This window comes from Nannobrachium achirus, assembly GCF_963921795.1.
Source record: "Nannobrachium achirus genome assembly, chromosome: 9".
NCBI classification, from domain to species: domain Eukaryota; kingdom Metazoa; phylum Chordata; class Actinopteri; order Myctophiformes; family Myctophidae; genus Nannobrachium; species Nannobrachium achirus.
Window position 1 is genome coordinate 28206389 of NC_137818.1, and position 20815 is coordinate 28227203.

General features: G+C 44.4%; 1 protein-coding gene across 1 annotated transcript in view; it reads right to left on the reverse strand.

Moving 5' to 3' along the window:
• The window catches only part of casz1 (castor zinc finger 1), a gene marked incomplete at both ends in the record, with an annotated part of 60266 nt that overhangs the window by 22402 nt on the left and 17049 nt on the right, over positions 1-20815 (reverse strand). The window contains 7 exons of the mRNA XM_080733692.1: positions 1146-2020; positions 2460-2632; positions 4950-5114; positions 7887-7983; positions 11753-11818; positions 13351-14269; positions 20159-20407. Coding sequence (XP_080589818.1) covers positions 1146-2020; positions 2460-2632; positions 4950-5114; positions 7887-7983; positions 11753-11818; positions 13351-14269; positions 20159-20407 — 2544 coding nt within the window. The remainder of the gene's footprint in view (positions 1-1145; positions 2021-2459; positions 2633-4949; positions 5115-7886; positions 7984-11752; positions 11819-13350; positions 14270-20158; positions 20408-20815) is intronic.

Sequence of the window (20815 nt, forward strand, 5' to 3'; positions counted from 1 at the left end):
CACGCTAAATTAAATGTGTGTTTTGTGAGAAACAAAGGGGTTCTAAAAAATCTAAATGATTCTTTATAGGTGTGCGTGAGAGTGTGTTCCTGTTTCACAGAAAAAATAAAACAAAAAAAACTGCTTTCTCAGATCTGGTTGCATTGACTCATTTCTGCCTGAGTGATTTCTGTTTTTATATCAGTTTGCATAGAGGGGAAGGAGGAGGGAGAGAAAAAAGCAACATTTTTTGTTCAAGCAATTTCTGAACTTAATTTCATTCCACCTCCATTTGCTTGGAACGAGCACAGGCGCAGATAAGAGACCAGTGATGAGGAAACATGTTCGACACACAAGCCCCGGGAGCCCCCCTCCGCACTGTGAGCACCGTAAGAGACTTTTACAGGCTCTACTCTCCCCTGTCAGCGCATTTATCTGCAAATGGATTGTGGGTATCTAGCAAACGATCACCACAATAACAAGCCCAGAGCAGAGGACCATGCCTCCAGTATGTCCCTCAAAGCCAGAAAGCGGCAGTTTTCAAGCCCCGGTCTCTCTCTCTCTGTCTGCCTCCCTCTCTCTTTCTCTCCACTGTGGGACAGTGATAGCAGTGACCTCTGATTGCACTCTTGGATCTGGCTGGAGTGCAGTAGGGACATGATAGCATGAAGGAAGATGTGAATTTTACAGGGATCTGACTTCCTTTCTCTTTGAGTGCTGACATTATTCAGTGATGTACAAATGTTATGTATTTGGCTTGTTAATGTCAACAGCGTAGCAGTGGTGTAAAGTAAAACATAAATTAAATCGTATCATTAATAAAGAATAAACTTTTGTATGGAGTAAATGATCAATAAAGGTATAATACTTTTCTAAGTCAAGGAGATACGGATTATGATTTTGTATTGTGTATTGAGTATTTGTGTATTTGTATTGAGTGATTGGAAGCCAAACCAATCACTCTAGATTGATATTCATATGCATTTGTTAAATTGTTGTTGATGTACTGACATATTATCTTGCTTATTATAGTGATGTATTACCTGCTTATTGTAAGTCGCTTTGGATTAAAAGCGTCTGCTAAATGCCTAAACTGTAAACTGTAAACTGATGTGATTGCACATTGATGGAGCCTAAACCCAAATGACTGATTACTAATGACCAACCTGTGTCTGGGTTGTGGGAGGGCTTGAGGGCAGCAGCTGCCAGGCGGGCCATCATGGGCGATATGAGGCCCTTGCTGGCTGAGATCTTCTCCATGATTGAGGAGGCGGAGAAGGTGGTCGGCGTGGAGGCCATGGCTCCCTCGGCCCCTGCTCCTCTCACAGAGCAGCCCATGGTCAGCGAGTCGGTGGGCATGGAGTGGGTGGCGGAGGACACCGCCGATATCAGACTGGCGGCTGAGTGAGGCAGCTGGAGGGGCAGCCTGGGCATGAGAGGGAAGAATGGGTTGGAACCGGCCAGGGCACTGTTGGACAGAGCGAGGGCCACGGGCATGTTACTGGGCAGGGCTTGTGCCAGGAGGCTGGACATGCGCTGGCTGGTGTTTGGCAGCGAGGACGTGGGCTTCAGGGTGTGGCCAGACGGAGAGGGCGAGGAGACAGCAGTGGCGTGCGTGGCCAGCATGTGGGACACACCGGCAGACTGCTGGGCGGTCGGAGAGGCGCTCAGGCTGGAGTTCCTGCTGCTGATCGTCGAGAAGTCCATCAGGTCGTCGTTGCTCGACTCCTCTGGCTCGTCCTTGTGCGTCATGAAGGTCGAGCCCAGGCCGATCACGCCGGAGGAGCGGATGTGGCGGCGCTCGTGCTTGCGCTTGTGGGAGGTCATCTGGCTGGTGGAGGTGAAGGTGAAGCCGCATCCGGAGCGGATGCAGTGGAAGTGGTTGGTGGCCTTGCTGTACACGCAGCCCTCATACTTGCACTCCTCGTACTTGTAGAACTTCTTGAAGCCGTCCTTGGCGTAGGCATCGTCCTTAATGTGGTAGCTCTTGTGCTTCTCAATGTCACACTTGTTCTTGAAGGTGAAAGTACAGCCGGGGCGCCTGAGGAAAGCGTGGATAGAAAAAAGTGGGGGAAAAAACATTGTTGGACAAGAAGCATGTACTGTAAGTAGTAGTTTGGCTAGTCATGAAGCGGTGACACATGATTCAAATACCTCTCAATGGAGGAATGATAGCTAAGGGCTTTAGGTGACAAAACAGTAACTCACTGAAACGTCATGCCTTTCAGCCATTGCCTGATGGATTTGACATTCCACCATTTTAGTTTGATGACCTAACCAAAGCTATCCTCAATAAGCGCTAATAATAATTTCTACATTCATCCATCCCATAATGAGACAGCTGCAAACTCAGGAAGACTCAGATTTACATACTGTTCTAGCCACGAGAACATCCTTGGTAGCAGATCGAGCTGGAGGCAAACTGGGGGACAGCAATACATAAACCAAGCTGCCGAAAAAGACCATTCATCCTCCCTCACCTGCAGTGGAAGTGGGTTGTCTTTTGTCCATAGAACTGACACTCCACGGTGCCGCAGTCCTCTGTGGCACGGAACCTCTGGAAGCCATCATTTATAAGCTGGGCGTTCTTCTTGTGGAAGTTCTCATGGGTCATGACATCAGAAGTGCTGGTGTATACTTTGTTGCAGGCCACCTGCAGAATAGAGATTAAAAAAAAAGAAAAGAGAAAGATGAAGAAAAAAAACATCCCAGGGCATAAATTTCACTTTGCTTCACTATGTTAAGAATGGTTTAAGAAGAGCCGTCTTACAGGAAAGCAATATGTTTAGGTTAGTACTGTAGATGTACAGTATATGAGCTGTTGAGAAATGAGTACAGTGTGGTTAAAATGATGCTAGTGACCTAGAAGTGGCTGGCAGTTAAGACGCTTTCTCATGTTCGCCCTTAATCTCGCGGTTATAATAGTGCACCAGGGCTGTGTACCTCATAAACACAGAGTTTCAAGTCATATGAGTCAAAGTTGCGAGTTGGAAACAATGTTGTGACTGTGACACGGAAAAAAACATAAATGAAGAAGGAAGAACATGACTGAAAGAGGCAGTGGTCACAGCAGGTAGCATGTGGCTGAAACTATCTAACTAAAGAAAAATCATATTTGTGTTATAGTGAAGTCACCGCAACCTTTACTGCAACTGAGAGAGAACTTTAAGAGGACGAGGGGGGGGGGGGGGGGGCAGCAAAAGTGAGAGACAGAGAGAGAGAGACAGACAGAGACAGAGAAGACAGAAAGAGAGAGAGAGAGGAGTGTGACATGTCATGTTTAAAACGGTCTGTACTTGGGAGACCTCAAAGCCAGCACGCAGGGAGAAAAGAAAAAACTGCAAATGTTTGAATTAAAAGCAGCAATTGTATATCATCCCTGGCACTTTTCAGCCGCACAAACGGGGCAACTTCTCCATATTGAGTCAAACAATGAAAAAAATGCCACTCTGGTTTTCTCCCCCCCACCCGTAAATCAAGAGTGCCGATGCCAACATCTGCAGGTTCTCAGGCACTGTTAAAACAAGGGCTGAAACGTCTTAATAACAATTACGCAGTTAGGGGGGTTTAAAGAAGAATATATCTCTGGTCATCCTGCGCTGGGCTGCTGCCCTGCCAGTGAGAAAGCTCTCGGCATGATGACACCTTGAAAATAAGCAGATGTAAAAAAAAAATTAAACAAATCCGGAGGAGGGGAATAATCTTCAACTGGCCGCTTGGTACTAAAAGATGAAAAATGTGATGTTTATATAAACACCTAACCGAATTTTATCCATGCCAATTAAGGAGTGAGAGAGAGCGGGGAGAGGTGGGGGGGGGGGACACACGAGTGGTCTCACGTGTGTGTCTGCCTTTTAATTTTTTCCCTTTCGTTTATATTAGAACACCTTTCGCCAAACGAGGGAAACTGCTCTTAAAGCGCATTTTGGGATTAATGGAAAAAGTGGAGGAGCTGTAATTCCCTTTTATAGATGTATTTTAAAAGCGTGTGGGACTCTGTACCATCCAAGAGCTCATGTGTTATGCCTGAGTGTCCTGGTTGTCCCAGTCCCTGGCATCAACTATGTGATGCTCTCCAACGCTCCATCCTTTTTTTTCCGCTTTACTCCGTGCCATCTCTTGAATTGCCCCTAAATGGTGTCATTGGCGCAAACAATAACTCAACTGACTTGTATTTAGGCTCTTTATGGGCACACAACCAGGCTTTAGTCTCTTTAAGGACATACAACCTGAGCCATATACTGGCATATTGCTTGAACTGACAATACACTCCCGTTTCATATTAGCAAATCCACTGGGAACTGACCACTAGTCTACGTTGTATATCCGGTGTTGTGTTGTGGCTCTGGAATGCACGTTGATGAATTATGCATGACCCTGCAAAAAATCCCATTTCACAAGAAGCCTATTGGATCTGCATAAGTGACAATGGGTCATGGGTATGTAATACTTGTGGATAAGTGGCCATATGTTTGTGTCTACGTACTGTAGGCACATGTACAAGTGAGTGTGGTGCGCGCGTGTACAGGGATTGTTAGGGATGGGACGATATGAAAATTTCACGTCGCAATTATTGTGACCAAAAAAATTGCGATTTACGATATTATCGCGATTATCAAAATATCCCCAACATCCATTATCCTGGGGCGGAACGTTTGCCAAAAACTAGCAGATCTACAAGCTCACAATGTGTGAGCTTGCAGATCGGCTATTAAAATATTACGTTATTTCCAGGTCCGTTTGACAAATTATAGAGGGTATAAATGATACCGGATATGCAGCTCGGCAAATAAAAGGTGAATTGAGTGCATGACGGAGGATAATCACGATAAACGATAATGGTGATTAACGTCCCACTGGTCCCTAACCAGTAAGACTCCCTAATCGGGAGGTAGAGTGCGTGAGCGTGTGTTTGCGTGTATGCATGCGTGAGGAGAGGCAGGGGATGGATGAGGCCGGGTGTGGTCTACCTGCATGCAGTGGTAGTGGGTGCTCTTCCCATTGAGGTGGCACCCGTGGTAGTACACGCTGCAGTCATCCAGGGGGCTGAAGCGCATGAAGCCATGCTGGAGGGAGTTGTCCCTCTTCTTGTGCATGTTGTAGTGCCTGATTACGTCTTGCTTGCTGGTAAACCTCTGTCAGGGCAGGGGAGGGGGGGGGGGACAAAAAAATGTACAGCAACAGGTTGTTGTTTATTTGAACCAGTCACAGAATCAGCAACAAGTCACTTTATCGCTGCCGCAGGAGCAGCAGCAGCTGCAAGGCGCGGGAGCCAGTTGGCAGTTGTATCGGGGCTGTACCACGTTGCAAACGGAGTGAGGGCCAGGATGTCTTTAAAGGTGACAGGTTCAGGTTGTGACTGATTTATTCCCGCATTTCTCGGATAAGCAGTGACCGATTCCAAATGCAGCGTCCAAGGTCTATCCGAGTTACTTTTTGAGGGCAGTAGGAGCCTCTGGGTTCTCTACATGAGCCAGTAGGCAGTACATAAGCTATCTTCCCTTAATACCTGTCATTTGATTATTTGACATCCCCTCCGTACTTTATATATTTTCTTTTAATTAAGATGATTACTTGACATGCAAGATCACAGTTCTGAATGATGTTTCTGGCTTTGGGAAAAAAATTAGTGTTCTGTGCTGATGGTTTTTCAGACGTGCGCAGGGGGGGAAAAGGGAACACAACGGAAACAAACAAATAAACAAACAAGCCAACCAAAAAAAAAGAAAAAAAAACTTTCCCCTTTTAATTCCCTGGCTGAGATATGATTCCATTTTTAATTAAAGCATTAACGCTTGCTTTCAGTGCCAGCTTCTGCTGTAATGATGAAAGAATATCTGTCTAAAATTAAAAAATCCCTCCTGCACCCAGGAGTCAGGAAGGGGAAAACAGAAAAGACACTGCGGAGACCGACAGCAACCAAATCGGCTGTAATTGGCCTTAAGCTGATGTTACTGAGACTGTAACTGGAGAAGTGCGAATCAATGAGACAGTGCCGTCTGCGATCCATATTTATCTTCAGTTAAGTGAAAAAATATCAGAAAGAAGCCTTTCTAAAACACGGCTAATTGCTGTACAAAGTAGGGTAATTGCCTTGTGTCGTGTGTTCCACCAGCGCGCAACTTAAAAAGTAACAATCCCGCACAGCTGTTCATTCCTCTGCCCTTGGCCTATGTCCCACTGGCGCTTATTTATTTATTTTTCCGGAGGAATCTCATTTCTCACTAGGCTAAACACTTCATTGTGCGTTTTACTAATCATCAATGACCATGACGTTTTGAGTGTTTTTTTTCCCTCATTGAAAAAACAAAACTGAGCTTGTTGGATCCAGGTTTGGGTTTCTAGATGCTGATGGTCAATGATAAAGCAGTAGGTAGGCAGGTGGATAAGTTGAAGCGCGGTCAGAGTACATTCGATCCATCGTGGCATCCAAAATAGGCCATGGAGAGCTGACTGGGAAAAAGATCTCATTTTCAGTCGAGTGGCGATGAAGGTTGGGAGCCACTTGCTACATTTATTTTAGGATTCCCACTAGTGTGGCAAGATGCACACAACACTCTCACACACACAGGCCCATGAAAGGAGAATGTCCGCACTCAGCCAATCGGCCTGAGGCTGCCAGTGGGGTAATATTCCAGGAGTGTGTGTCATGTAACATTTCATGAGTTATTGCTTCGAAAGGAGAATCGTTCATCTCAGCTTGACTTTTTTAATTTTTTTATATTGACATCCAGAGTGCTTTGGGTTGCGTGAGCATGTCTGCGCTTTGCATGTGACACAAAGCTAGTGAGAAATGTGGACTTGAGCGTGGAAATTGCCATGATAACCTGAACTAACACTCTCATCTAATGACATGAAATGAATTTTCCTTTGCATTCCTCCCAGATTGTGTCTCATCAAGCTGTGAAGTGCGGAAAATGAGGCCCCAGATCTGCAATGCTCCTCGACACATAAACATTATTTATCGAGCGCTAATCTCTCTTGATAAGAAGCAGACAATGATTACGGTTGGAGATGCCTTAATTCACAAAATCGAGGGAAAATAAACATAAGAAACAACACAGCACCGGCACAGTTCTAGTTGTGCAAGGATTTTTGACGTCTTCGACAAATCTGCACGTGTTTGTCTAACTCTTTTACGCCATATGCTGTAGCAAACACAAGCCTTGTATAATGACATGCTTTGTGTTCTTTCTCCTTCCTGTGCCATCCATGACAACTCTCGGGACCAGGACAAGATTAATAACGTGAAAGGGGATTAAAACCAGGCCCCCTAGCAGTGGCAGATGTCTTCAGGAAAAGAAAAAAACAGCACATAGAAAAATTGAGCTATCTTTCAAGCATATTTACCATTAACCCCTGAAATAAAAGACTGATTGTCAGAGGCGGACTGTGCCCGGAATCAGCTTACGAAAAGGGGAGGGGAGGAGGGGTCAAACCTTTGCTCTGAAACTGAATGAGTGCCAACAGTCATAACCTGTTCAGCAAAGCCAACATCAAATAAAGGTTTTCATCTACACAAACCTTTGTTGGGTGTGCCCAGATATGAAAAGATAACACATTATTTATACGGTATTTATGTATCCTAGGGTCTAGCCGTTTTCCCTTTGCCATGAGTTGCTTGGCTTAACGAGTTGCGATAGCCGTGAATGCGACTCTTGACTTATGAAGACATCTTAAACGTAACCTTGATATTACGGAACGGCTCTTCCTAAGTACTCGCTAGGTGGTTTTAGGACATCCACTTGCGGGGGCGATGAACCTTGAGGCTACAACTTTACCGTATCATACGTAATCCCATTTTTCATTCTGACAAGTAACAAGGCCTGAAGAATCTGAACTGCCAGCCTCTGAGCCTAGAGAATATAAAACATGCAGGCTACTCCAGAACGATATAAATGTACATTGCTCACCTGATAGTTGCACTCGGGGTCCATGCAGTGGTAGTGCTCTCTGTACTGGTAGGCACAGGACATGTGTCCGCAATGCTGACTCCCGGAGAACCTGAAAACAGAGTGACAGGACACGTTCCACAGTTGTGCCAGCTAAGACGGAGGTTGACAAAACAACTAAATGGTGTTACTTTAATTTATTTATTTATTTAACATTACATTTAACCAGGTAATGTCAGAGCAAGCAACACCACTGGAGCGATCAGGATTTAATTCTCCAGCGGCAAGGGCATTTCCACTACAGTTGCTCTTTTCAAAAGCCCGTTTGCCCCTCAGAACTGTTCCAGCTCCTATCAAAGCGCAACAGTTCTTGCACTGGGAACAGTCACAGGGCAAACATAAATATGCATTACTCAAGCTGAAAAGGTGAGAGTAATAATGGAAGTAGTAATGGTGTTCAACAAGTTAATAATAACATGGCGAGTTATCATGTGTATGCACACTGTATGCAGTTTTGTATTCATTAATAAATAAATGCATTTCAACAGCATAGAATAAAACATAATGTTGAAGTGATCAAGGATCCTCCAGTTACCAAAAGTGAGTAAAGTACAGTGCAAAATCCATTTTCATCATCTCACCTTCAAAGCAACAAAACTCACACCTTAATACAGTCCTTAATCACAGTAAGTCTCAAATGGCATTACACATCCACATTTAACAACAGAAACACTTCCTGACCTTGGAATATTGTGTGAATAATCTGTTATTGCTATTACCACTGCACTCCTTCAAGCCAACTTCTGCTCTCCACACTGCCACAACAATTTACCTGTCCGTCACATCAATTTCAACCAAATTAGCTCAATTTACTTCCAAAGCAACGGGTAGAGACACTTAAACTGTAACCCTATTCCACGACTGACACGCATGCATGCACTCACATTCTCTCACACACACACACGCTCACGCACGCGCGCGCTCAAACATTCACACACATGCATATGATTCCTTCATTTACCTTCACTTTTTTTAAGCCCATGCCAAATCAATGCACAGTTCTCCCAGGTTAACCACAGTGCATTAATCACAGAAAAAAAGGTTAGCTCTATGGAGATATTGGAGTAGCTCTGTCTACACTCACCCACTGAACCCCACCACTCTATGAGTCTGGAGTCCAAAAACAGATTCCAGCTTGGCTCCACAGTAGTTAAATAAAAAAAGAGAGTACAGCGCGGCTGCGTTTTACGGGCCTGATTATAAGCCTGACGATGATGACTGTTAAAAACTCTCCAATTACCACTCAAAACACACAAATAAACATTTGCGCTGCTGCTGCCAAGAGTTCCATCTGCTTGAAGAGCAGAGGAGAGGGGGGAAAGGGGCTAAGTAATAGATTTTTTCCATTTCTTTTTTTTTTTTTTTTTTTGGCTGTTAGGATTATCCCAGTGCTACATTTACAGATCACTTTGCCCAGTTCATTAAGCTAATTGAATGGCAAATCCACTACCTTTTATAAGTTGGTTGTGTGTTAGGGTGGGGTGGTGGGTGGGGGTGTAGCCGGGGAGTGGGGGGTTCAGAACAAGTTGGTAGATGCAGAAGGGATTTTTGGAAGGTTGCACGATTCCTGCGAAGAAAATGTCAAAAAATAAGTAGCATTACATGTCTATGCACCCAATACAAGCAAGCTAACATATGTCGCCCAGCATCAGTATTCTCTCTCTTCAGCCCTATTCCTCTCTTTATGCGCCTATGACACACACAGGCAGACACACACCTATCGTCAGTGTCGTGGCAGAAACCTCGTATCTCCAAGTTTCAAATGTGTATGTTTTTTCGTAAAGTAAAGCCCTAGATCTACAAGCACACAACGCCTCACAGTGCGATGCGTTGTGTGCTTGTAGATCAGCTATTTTCAGTATTCTAAATATTTTTTTAAATGATAAATACAAAACGAACAGTTGGACATACAAGGTTTCCACCCGACAACAACGCTATATACACACACAGAGCCCCCCTGGGACTGTGGCCCACCCCTTTTGCTCATTGCCCAGCTGTATCAATTTGCCTCTGGACAATTCCCACTTGCCGCGTCAGGGGGCCTAATGGGCCGCTGCTATTCAGCAGCAGATTAAATATTAATATCGCCACGATACAGAGATTGCAGCGCATCTCCCATTACAATAGAGACGCGCAGATCAAAGTGCCGAGGCAATAGTGGGTGCATGAAAGCATTTAAAGAGGAGAAAACTGCGACTAAACAGTACCAAGGAAAAGCTCTTTAAAACGTCAAATTGTGGTGCGATGTGAAGATAAAGACTTCTCGCGGGGCTTGGTGGTCGTGGTCGTGGAGGTGGTGATCTACAAAGCTGTTTTTTGGCATAAGCATGCACTCATTAGCCATAGCCAGGGGTGTCGTACCAAATTCTGGGCCCTGGGTACAAGGATTCATTGACTGGGAACGCATTATTACGCATTATTTTGTGCTTTAACTATTGAAAAAAAGCAGACATACAAGCTCACAGCGCTGTGAGCTTGTAGGTCTGCTATTTTTGAAAAAACTTAAAAATTTGTGTCAAATCCTTCTAAGGTTTTTTGAAAAACCTGTTTCCCATCTCAAAATATTTAGTTACAGGGACCCCCCCCAGAAGCAAAATTTGAGTTACAAATGTTCGCTTAAAAATATATATATTCAAAGATTTGCACACATTTTTCACAACCACAGCTCCATAGATGAACCTCCCCCCCTTCCCCCCTGTCTAAACCCCTCACCTTCCCCACCAGCCGTACCACCAAATGTACCCATCCATATTTGCCCTTTTTATGAGCCCGTCCTTTTCTTTTTTTTCTCCCCTCCCTCCTCTTCTTCTTCCCGTTCTCTATTTTTTTCTTCTTTCACCCTCCCTACCCCAACACGGAAATTGAAACTGTATCTGGGCTTATCTGCAGCCTCCCCGTGCATCAACTGCCGAGATGTTTAGACAAATTTTATGCATTATGCAGCGCAAATATCAAAACAGTTCTTGGCAGTGCCAGCAGAAGCCTCATTAAAAATTCCTTAATTAAATCTTCTTGCAAAATGTAATCAGTCCAAGGAAGAGGTTTTTGTGTGTGCGTGTGTGTGCGCATGTGTGTGTGCGTGCGTGTGTGTGTGTGTGTGCACGCGCACACGCATGCATGCACGTGCAGAGGAGGATATGTGGTGTGTGCCTGTGTCTGTCAGTGCCAGGTCTTTGATTTGTGCCCTTCATGTTACGGCTTGCGAGAAATAATCATTAACGCCAAAGCCACTTTGCCTTTTTTCAAATGTCGGTTTTTCTTTCCTTTTAAACCGAATAAACAAACAAGTGATAATCACCTTTCTAGTGGCAGCTTGAATGAATGTGGAATATAGGGTGTGTACATGTGTGTGTGTGTGTGTGTGTGTGTGTGGGTATCGTTGATTATTGTGTGTCACTGTCCATTGAAATGCAAGTATCCCCCACCCTAGCTCCCACCCTTTCTTGTTGTTTTATCCCGGTTGGTGCGAGTGGCTTGTCTCTCAGATCAATCAGCTCTGCTCTGACTGCTCACCTTCATTGAGAAACACAAGAACTTAAGAAGCTCAGATCCCCTCTGTCTCAATCACTGACAAATGTCCTGAGTTTTTGTTTCAACTCTGTACACTACCATGTATCAAACCAGTAATCTGCTCGCCTCTCTCTCATTCTCTAACATACATCCTCTCTAAACTCAACCCCTCTTCTTTAATACACACAAAACATCCTCATAGCATTCTGCTATCTGGTTACATCACGTGAATAAAAACACCATTAATTTAATAAAACCGGTTTGTCTCCGTGTTGGATGTATTTTTCCAGCGCAGGGAGAGATTTGCATACCTGGCGATATATTTCTGGTAGAGGTTGATGTCATCGCCAGCGGGCTTCTCCGGTGGCAGGCCGTTCCTAACGCGACAGAAAAACACAAAAGAGGACAGGATTAATGGTGAGGCTGGGCTGCCTGTTGTTAATAAAAACACACTGACACAGTATTTACTTACAAGGCGCTTCCAAACTTTGGGCTATCAATATACATTTTCTTTGCAGCGTAACAGCGTTTTCACATGCCGTATGAATCAGAGGACGGCGATGGAGCGCACTTTGATGCATGGTCTCCCGAACCAACGAAGGGAGCATTAATCTTTTAAGGGGTATTTTGGTGAGTGCTTATATGCAAAACTGGATAATGGGCATGTGGGGAGAAAAGCTCTGAAAGGGTATTTTCTGGTCATCTCCGCCTGAGTTCTATCCACGGTAACATGCTGAGGTGCAGTTTATCTTGTGTCACCTGCGGATGCCATTCTCTGCATGGCACTGACAGTAGTCCTACCTTTAGAGTGACAGAAGCAACGCTGGCATTTAGCTCCTCGTGAGCGGCTCCACACAGGGGGGTGACCTGGGGTTAATCTGGCCCAGAGGGGAAGGCTAACTCTGGCATACGCTCTACAGTAGCAATCCCTCCCATGTCCTCCCCAGCGATGAGCACCAGAGCTAGGCTAGTTAGCCTGGCGCACGCGGCGACGCTGAGACCCAGCCTGTCAAAGGCCAAAGCCTGAGGGAGAGCTGCCTGAGGGCCCTGAACTGAGGGACTTTGATAGGCCTTGACTAACGAGAGACAAGGTCGAAAGCAATCAAACAGGCTCCAGGAGCTGTTTTCCTGGTGGTAGTGTGCCAAGATGCTCGGGCTAGCTCCCCAAACTCCTTGTTTGCTTGCTTTAAAGTGCACTCGGCAGGCGGCATTGAGTCAGCCCGTGTGACTCGCCGGGAGGTTAGACACGGCTCCAAAGTAATTAAAGGGAGAGTTGTTACACCCCAGCCGAACGGAGGGAAGTCAGTCACTTTGCGATGACTGTGCTAAATCAGTCTCGGCGGAGGGCCACGGCAAGTAAACACTTCATGTGCCTTCGCTACTCATCATGTTGCGGATCTATTGGGCGCCACGCGCTATTTCACACTACATTCGCGTTGGCTGCTGTAGAGGTAGCAATTACCTTTGCGTTGGGCTAACTGACTCATGGTGGCAGTTAAGTGTATGTGAGGCACACATTAGCTGCAAGGTGTTCCGCTGAGAGACAATCAATGAGGAGTACACAGACATCTGAGCTTGGTCTATGCACTGTCTAACTGTAAACTGGAGGTTTTAACGACAGTTTATGTGATTTAATAATTTATTGATTGGAGGTATGAGTTGTTCTAAGCACTTGGTGCAGGCCCAATACATCACACACTGGTGCAATAATTCACAACATTTCTCTAAATAAGCACATACTTTTAATAATAACTGCCAATGAAAGCACTGATTACACAACCTTAAAGAAGAAATATATTGCAGGCTTTCATCTGGCTCCCCAGTACTCCATATGTCATATGTATATACACACCTCCATGTTAACTCTACACACACTGATTTTATATGCAGCATGTTCAGACACACTTACTTGACAGAGGACACGGTGCCTGTGGTGATGGAGTCAGTCTTGGAGAAGCTTGACACCGCCGACTTTAAGTAGTCGGCGGTGTTGAAGCCAAAGTGTCCTGTCTGGTCCATGGTGAGTCCCGGGGCAACGCCAGCCCCAGGGGTGGCCACAGCAGGGACACCGGGCAGCGGGCTCGGTGTTCCTTGCGTTGTGGAGAGGACGCCAGGCATCGGCGACGCCTCGGGCTTCCCCGGCATCAGCTTCTGAATGTTCCTGATGTCATATTTGGAAGGACGACCGACTTTGCCAGTTTTGAAGGCAATGGCGCCGCCCATGTCGGGGCTGCCCTCGCCGGGCTTGAAGAGGTGCAGGAACTTGACGTTCTCCAGGTCATACTTGGAGGGACGCTTGTAGGCGTTGCCGTTCTGCTGCCGCAGACTCTCGCCCATCTTCAGCTTCTGGATGAAGAAGTCGTACTTGGAGGCGCGGGTGGCCATGTTCTGAATGTGAGAAGGGTTGGGGGGCTGAGGGTGATGGGCACTTAGCTGGGCTCCTCCGGGCTGTTTGGGCTCCAGGGTGGAGGGGTAGATCTGAGCCTCAGGCCCAGGGAGGCTCCCGGTGCCCTGGATCATAGTGGTGCTCTTGTCTGTGGCCAGTTTGGGGTTGAGGTCATCTGGTTTTGGTGGGGAAGCGTTCATGGGCCAGGGAAGGGCCTCGCCGGCCTTGAGCTTGCGTATGTACTCCTCGTACTTGGAGAAGCGTGCACGCCGCGAGGCCTCCTCACTGCTCAGGGAGGAGAGGTCTGAGGTAGCGGCTTTGAGCTTCTCAAAGCTGATCTTCTTGGCCAGCTCATCCCTTACCTGCTGGTCATCATACCCGAACATACCCAGGAACTCATTCATGGTGTTGGCTGCATAGTCTCGCAGGGCCGATGCCTCTCCTGTACAGACAAGAGCAAAACAGAAGAGATCCCATATCAGATACACCATTTGTTCTTGTAGTCACTTTGAAAAGGTTTTATGTTAATCCCTGGTCATAGCAAATGGAACATAAACTAGAAAAAAGGAAGCATTGGTTAAACGGTATTCTCCATTTGAATCGAGAAGCGTGGAAGCGTAAGCACTCAACCTATACATTTTTGGTCATTTTACGCTCTTACTATAAACATTATACTTCACTTTTTGGGAGCAAACCAATGTATGACTGGAATTCCCCATCTGGTCAAATAACAGTGAATGACTAATGACTATGAGAATGGCGTCATCACCGCTATCTGCTTTTTGTTTGTCACTTATTTCAAGGAAATGATGACAGGAACTTTGCAAGTCACAAACTTCACATTGAAAAGGATTTGTGATGATGCATGACCTAATAATAACCATATGACCTTTAAAATGCACACACAGAAAATTTAAGTGAGGTTTTTATATATTTGTGCTTTTACATATTCGTGAATTGAAACATCACTTTTTTTTATTGTAAGAGTCCATTAAATTAGACAACCTCCCCAAGGACATGGGCAAAACGCAGTAAATGTATAGTTTAATTGCATTATGTGGAGATTAATTCTGGCCCATTAACTTTCATCCAGGTTAGCACAAGGGGTCAGAGAGTGAAAAAAATTATCTCGCCTGAAAGCATAGGAGAGGAGCATAACCAGTTCATGATCAAAAAAAGAAAAGAAAAAGAGAGAGGAAAATGAAAACACGGGGGGTGGAGATAGAGAGAGTGAGCAAAAGAGAGAGAGAGAGAGAGAGAGACGGAGAAGGGAGGAGAGGAGAGCAAGAGATATAACCTGTGAGGCAGCTTGTTTTTGCCGATCCCAAATCTATTTCAAAAATCTATCCTTGTGCCAGTTTGCAAGTCTGGCAAGAACCCAGAACCCAGACATGGCACACACCAGATGATAACTCTGCGTTGGCGTCATGAAAGACTTTTTGGCCTTAATTGGATCACCCTTGGCACTCTTTCTGGACCAAGTTTTTTTATTTTATTTTATTATTTTTTCATTTGCTTGATTGCTTTTTTCACTTTCAGTGTGTGCACGCACACACGCACACACACGCACACACGCACACACACCCACACACCCACCCGCAAACAGAAGCTGGCCAGAGGTAATACCAACCACCGCCCTGGTAATTAATACAAAAATATTTCAGGTCTTGTCTCAGATTTCGGTGTTATTTCTAAATCGGTCACTCTGGCCCTGCTTTTCACATCTCCTGCGCGGGATGTAAAATAATCCCTAAATTTCCATCCACCGCGTTGGGGTTGCGCCTCCTCATGGCACATCAGTATGAAAGAGGATCCGGCAGATCGAAAGGGCATGAAAAATTTAAGAGAAATGGATCAGGTATTTGAGAGGAAATACCTGCATGTTTGCCACGGATCATTTCTTCAAATCCAACCATGTTTTCACATGTGCAGGAGACCGCAGAGCAACAGAGATAGTGTTCATTTCAATGTTTATTGTGGTGCGATTTAATTTACCACATTTTTGATGTTTACTCACACTTCTTACATATAGTTACTAGTGTAGTTAAGTTAATACCCAGTACTTGTTTACTACCCCCCCACCCCCACCCACCCCACTCCACTCCACTCCAAGTTGACTTTTATTTCCCTGACCTTATTACTAGGTGTGTTAACTGCTACGGCAATGGCTGGGGCATTTCAGGTCATGGCACAGCATATACGTACAGTAACTTTAACGTTTGCGCTCACGTTACTCCAAGATCGAGCAGAACTACACTAACACTTCAAGGATGAGCCAGGCCTTCAGATATACTGTACAACTCAGCTAAGTTTATGTTCTTAGAAATCAAACTGATAAGGAATGAACAACACCATCTGTATGACACCGATATCATGATTATCCCTGTTTATCCTGAATAGTTTTTGTTGTTTGGTAGTAGTATAGTAATAATGATAACATTGTGGTACAATCAAGGGTTACAAATAAAAAATAAAAATAAAAAAAGGAACAAAAATAACACCACGTATGCCACCATTTCTTTATTATTATAACTTATTTCATTTTTGTAGTGTATTTACCATTGTGAATGTTCTAGCATTATTCAGTAGCGGGGCCATGTGACATGCTATCAATGGCAGGCAAATGATTGGACTTGAACTGAAAGGATTATGGCGGGGCCCGACAGGAGATAACCTTTCTAAAACACCATGTAAATGAGTTTTCTCCTCTCAGCCTTATCTGGCTGCCTCTTAATGATGTCATGTGAACGCTGGGAGAGGAACCGTGGCTTATGGGTTAAGGTGAGATTGGCCCCACTGCTGTTTCTCTATTTCGTCGCTGTCGGGCAGAAACCTTGTATCTCCAAATTTCATCTTTTTTACATTTTACACAAATGAATGCCCTAATGTAAACTTCATTGTATGATAGTGTTGAACAGAATTTGTGAAAATTGCTAAAAGCTACTGCTGTAGCTTTAAGCAATTTTCACAAATGTGTTGCATTATGCTCACTTTTCTTGTGAACCTCTGAAATAATAACAAAATAAGGATGCTAGGCTGAAAGTGGTTAAGTCTGTCTGTGGGTTTTATAAATATTATAGAATAATTGAAACGTATTAACAAGAGCTTCTTGCGACTGAATTTTACATTTTGGGAAAAGTATCCATTTTGGACATACCAGTTTTCCACTCGACAGCAACAATTTCTAACTTCTCTCTCGCCCTGGCTCTCTCTCTCTCACATACATATGACTTTCCCCTCTTCGTTCACTCACTCTCAGATCACTCACTCTGGTGTCACTGGAAAATTTAAAAAAGAAGTGGGCCCTAATCTTGCCACTTCATGCCGGCAAATTCCAACACGCAGCACAGAACGAGGCCTTGTCTATGTTTGAGGCAATTAGGCCACATTTTCCCTCTCAGATGTGATAACAAACGGGCATTATATCTCCTTTCGGCTGACCAAACATGGCCATCAGTGTGGCATGGCTTCTGTGCTCCCAGCACTGAGGTGTCGCTGATGATAAAGGTGCTTTGCTGGTGGCTATATATGGACTAATGCCCGGTCGGAATACACCGCAAAGGGCCGTAAAGCAGGGCATTCACATCAAGGGTCATGTGATCAGTCAGAAAAAGAAGTTGAAAAATGGGATGTTTGTTTATGGGTATTGGCAGGTTTCTGTAAGTTTTTGAAAAACACTTCCTTTTACCGTATGAATGAATAAACTTCAGTCTCCAATAAAAGAATTAGAGAAGTTCACTAAAATGTGAACGTTTTAAAAAGAGCTTTTGTTGCGGTGACGGACAGAGGTATCATAACAGATGGCTGGTTCGGCTGAGCAGGACACTTTGTTCATTGGTTCGAACTAATTTGAAATGACGCGCAGACAAAACAGCGCGGAGCGCCGAACTTCCTCGCTGTTTGTTAAGTTAATTAACAGACAGTAAATAGAGAATGCTTTGAAAATGGCTCGAAATGAACAATAACCTTTTACAGTGAACTCTGAGTTGCAATTTGAAGTCATGGCCAGGCCCGTTTGATCCCTGTGTGCATTTTATCATTGATTTCATCGTTCCAGTTCAATTGTTTTTCTTGCATTGACCTGCTTATGAGGGCTCTAATAATGCAACATCTTAAATTATCTGGGAAGAGAATTCGGGGGGTTTTGTGCTGATAGGAAATCTGCACGATGCCTCAATGTGAGGAGTTAAATGTTTTGAAGGTCGCAGTTTCTCTCATTGATCTTGCAATGTTTGTTAATTACATTGTCACTGATGTTGTGAGAGATAATTAAGCCACTATGTTTATATGCATAATTATGCGCACTCCGCATCAGCCTTTGAAAGACAGCGGAGAGGGAGAGAGGGAGGGAGAAAAAATGTTTTAATTGTGAGCCGTGCAGAAACATGGCAATATAGATGCCCTAGTTACAATCAACAAAGAGCAACTCTGAAAAAAAAAAGCAATCCAAAGACAAGAGTTGCGACTGATGCAGTATGCTCTCTCCACAGTCTTCAAACACGCTAGCTTTGTTGAGAGATGTTAAGTTGTAGGAGAGCAGGTGTACGCCTCTTTTGCAACACAACACATATTTACAGACAGGCCTTTTATGGCCAAGAAATAACACACAAAATGACTAATTAAAACCACAAAGCCTCTTTCATTCGCCTTGCTCTGGCAAGAAATTTACACGATTTTTCTGAGAAACTCTTGCCCCCAATTCTGTCTGAGCGGTAAAAGCTACTGTTACACACATTTGAGTAAACAGAAAAAGGAATGAAGAGAAAAAGAAAAGAAAAAATGAAGCGTACATATTTGACTCTGAGGCAGACACCCAGATGAAAGAAAAAGAAAAACAGCAAAACTGAGGTGAGCAAGCAGAAAACAAAACCTGTTTTTCTACCACAACAACTGGAGCCCAACTGCACATTGTTTTGCTTTTCTTTTCTTTTTTTGCACTAGATGTCTGTGAAACAGACCTTATCTCTTCCTATTATCAACCTGTGTTTTTTCCCTCTCTCTCTCTTTTTTTACTGCTCTGTGTTTTGTTCTACCACATACAGGTCCGTCTCTGTGATACGGTGGACATGCTTCCGGTTTCCAGGTTCAACAAGTGCAAGCCTGTAAATAGTACTTTCTCAGAAGATTGTTTGTGCTGTTAACACATACTGCTGCCTCTGTAGGTGTGTGCCACCTTTATCTCTTTGCTAATCCAGAATGATACCAAAGGAACATTGTGTAATTATTAAATGGGAGTCTTGTGGTGGTGAGACATTTACAACAAACTATGAGATATGGATAAATTCACTAAAATATGCTCTGTTTGTGAACATGTTTGCCTCTGATTTCACAGAACTGCAATAAATGGACTGTGATTCTATTTCTGACTTTATTTGACAACCGATCTCTTGGATTTGAGCATAGTGAGCTAATCTTTGCCAGAACTGAACCCGAACTCCTTCACAACAGACTACTACCGCATGTAATAGCGTGGCTTTGAGCGGTGGCTAAGTTTAGTGAGCTTAGGGAAAAATCAAAGACTCAATATGTAATCCCGGGTGTAATATGAAGCTTAGCCCAGCCCTGCCAAGCGCTCTCGGCCCTCCAGCTGCTGGGAGAATGTATAAGCGGCCTTGCAGTGTAAGCCTACTCCAAATATGAATTTCTTGATACAGTTAACCACACACTCTGACAGTAGTTCCTGTTTTCCTCTCCCGAGTGCCAGTTGATTCTGTCTTTAGGGTGATACTGTCAGTGGTTATTCATATTGTAACCCTAGAGCTTCTCTTTCCAATAACAGGCCCATTTAAGCTGATGTGGAGGCAGCCATGATGCCACCCATCTTCTTTCTAGGCTTTGCCCCCCTTTAACAATAGTGAGCGGATTGTGGTGAAGGGCAAAGGTAGCGTTGGTTTAAGCCAAACAAGTACTAAATCAGCGCGCGTCTTCAACAGGGGATCCGGGACCCCTAGGGCGTCCTCAGAGTTACTACAGGGGGGGCCGCCAAATCTTTGTGCGATAGGATCATGTTTTTTACATTAACCATTTGAACCCTAGCATCCCTATTCTGAGTGGAACATTAGCCAAAAATAGCAGATCTATAAGCTTACAACGCCTCGCAGTGCGAGGTGTTGCCTCTACAAGCTTGTAAGCTTGTAAGCTTGTAGAGGGAAAAGAAGAGCAGACTAAGCTGTCTCAGAAATCTATGATCATTTTCAATCTGCAGCACAATTTTATACAATAATAGTGGGGGTCCCTGCTTCATCTCTCTCTCAGCTAAGGGGTCCTTGGCCTGAAAACGTTGAAGCCCCTGGAGTAAACAGAGGAGAGAAAGGCGCCAGAGGAAACGTACCTGGGGAGGCGAAAGGTGCTTGGCGACTCGGGGTCTCGCTGGGCGGCATGTAGACCTCTTCTTTGGGCGGCCCGTCTTCGGAGTCTTTGTCGTCGTGGTAACTGCCGTCGTGGGAGCCCAGCATGGGCTCGGGCTCGTCCACGTTGTCCTCGTCGTCACTGCAGCCTTTGGGCTGTACCATGTACACGCCCTCGGGGGGACCATCTTCATGGTGGCCGACCTTCAGTGGTGGAAAAAAAAAGTACTCAACTGTTTTACTTGAGTAAAAGCATCAACGCTGCAATGCAGAAATACTCTGTTTGCAAGTAAAAGTCTGGAATTCAAAATGTACTTGAGTGAAAGTGCGAAAGTATTGGTATCAAAATATACTTAAAGCACCAATAGTGAAAGTACAAAATGTTTGAAAATAGCCTAGGTATAAAATAGGGTTAAAGTGGTAAATGTATGTTTTATAATATTATAATTTATATCTGAAAAGTATTAGCAAATGAAGTTTTCAACAAAAAGAACATTTAAAAGTACAATATTTGGATCTGAGATGTAGTGGAGTAGAAGTTAAAGTATTGGAAATTGGAAATACTCACAGTAAAGTATAAATACCCCAAAGTTTTACTTATGTACAGTACTTAGTACTTAAGTAAATGTACTTAGTTACTT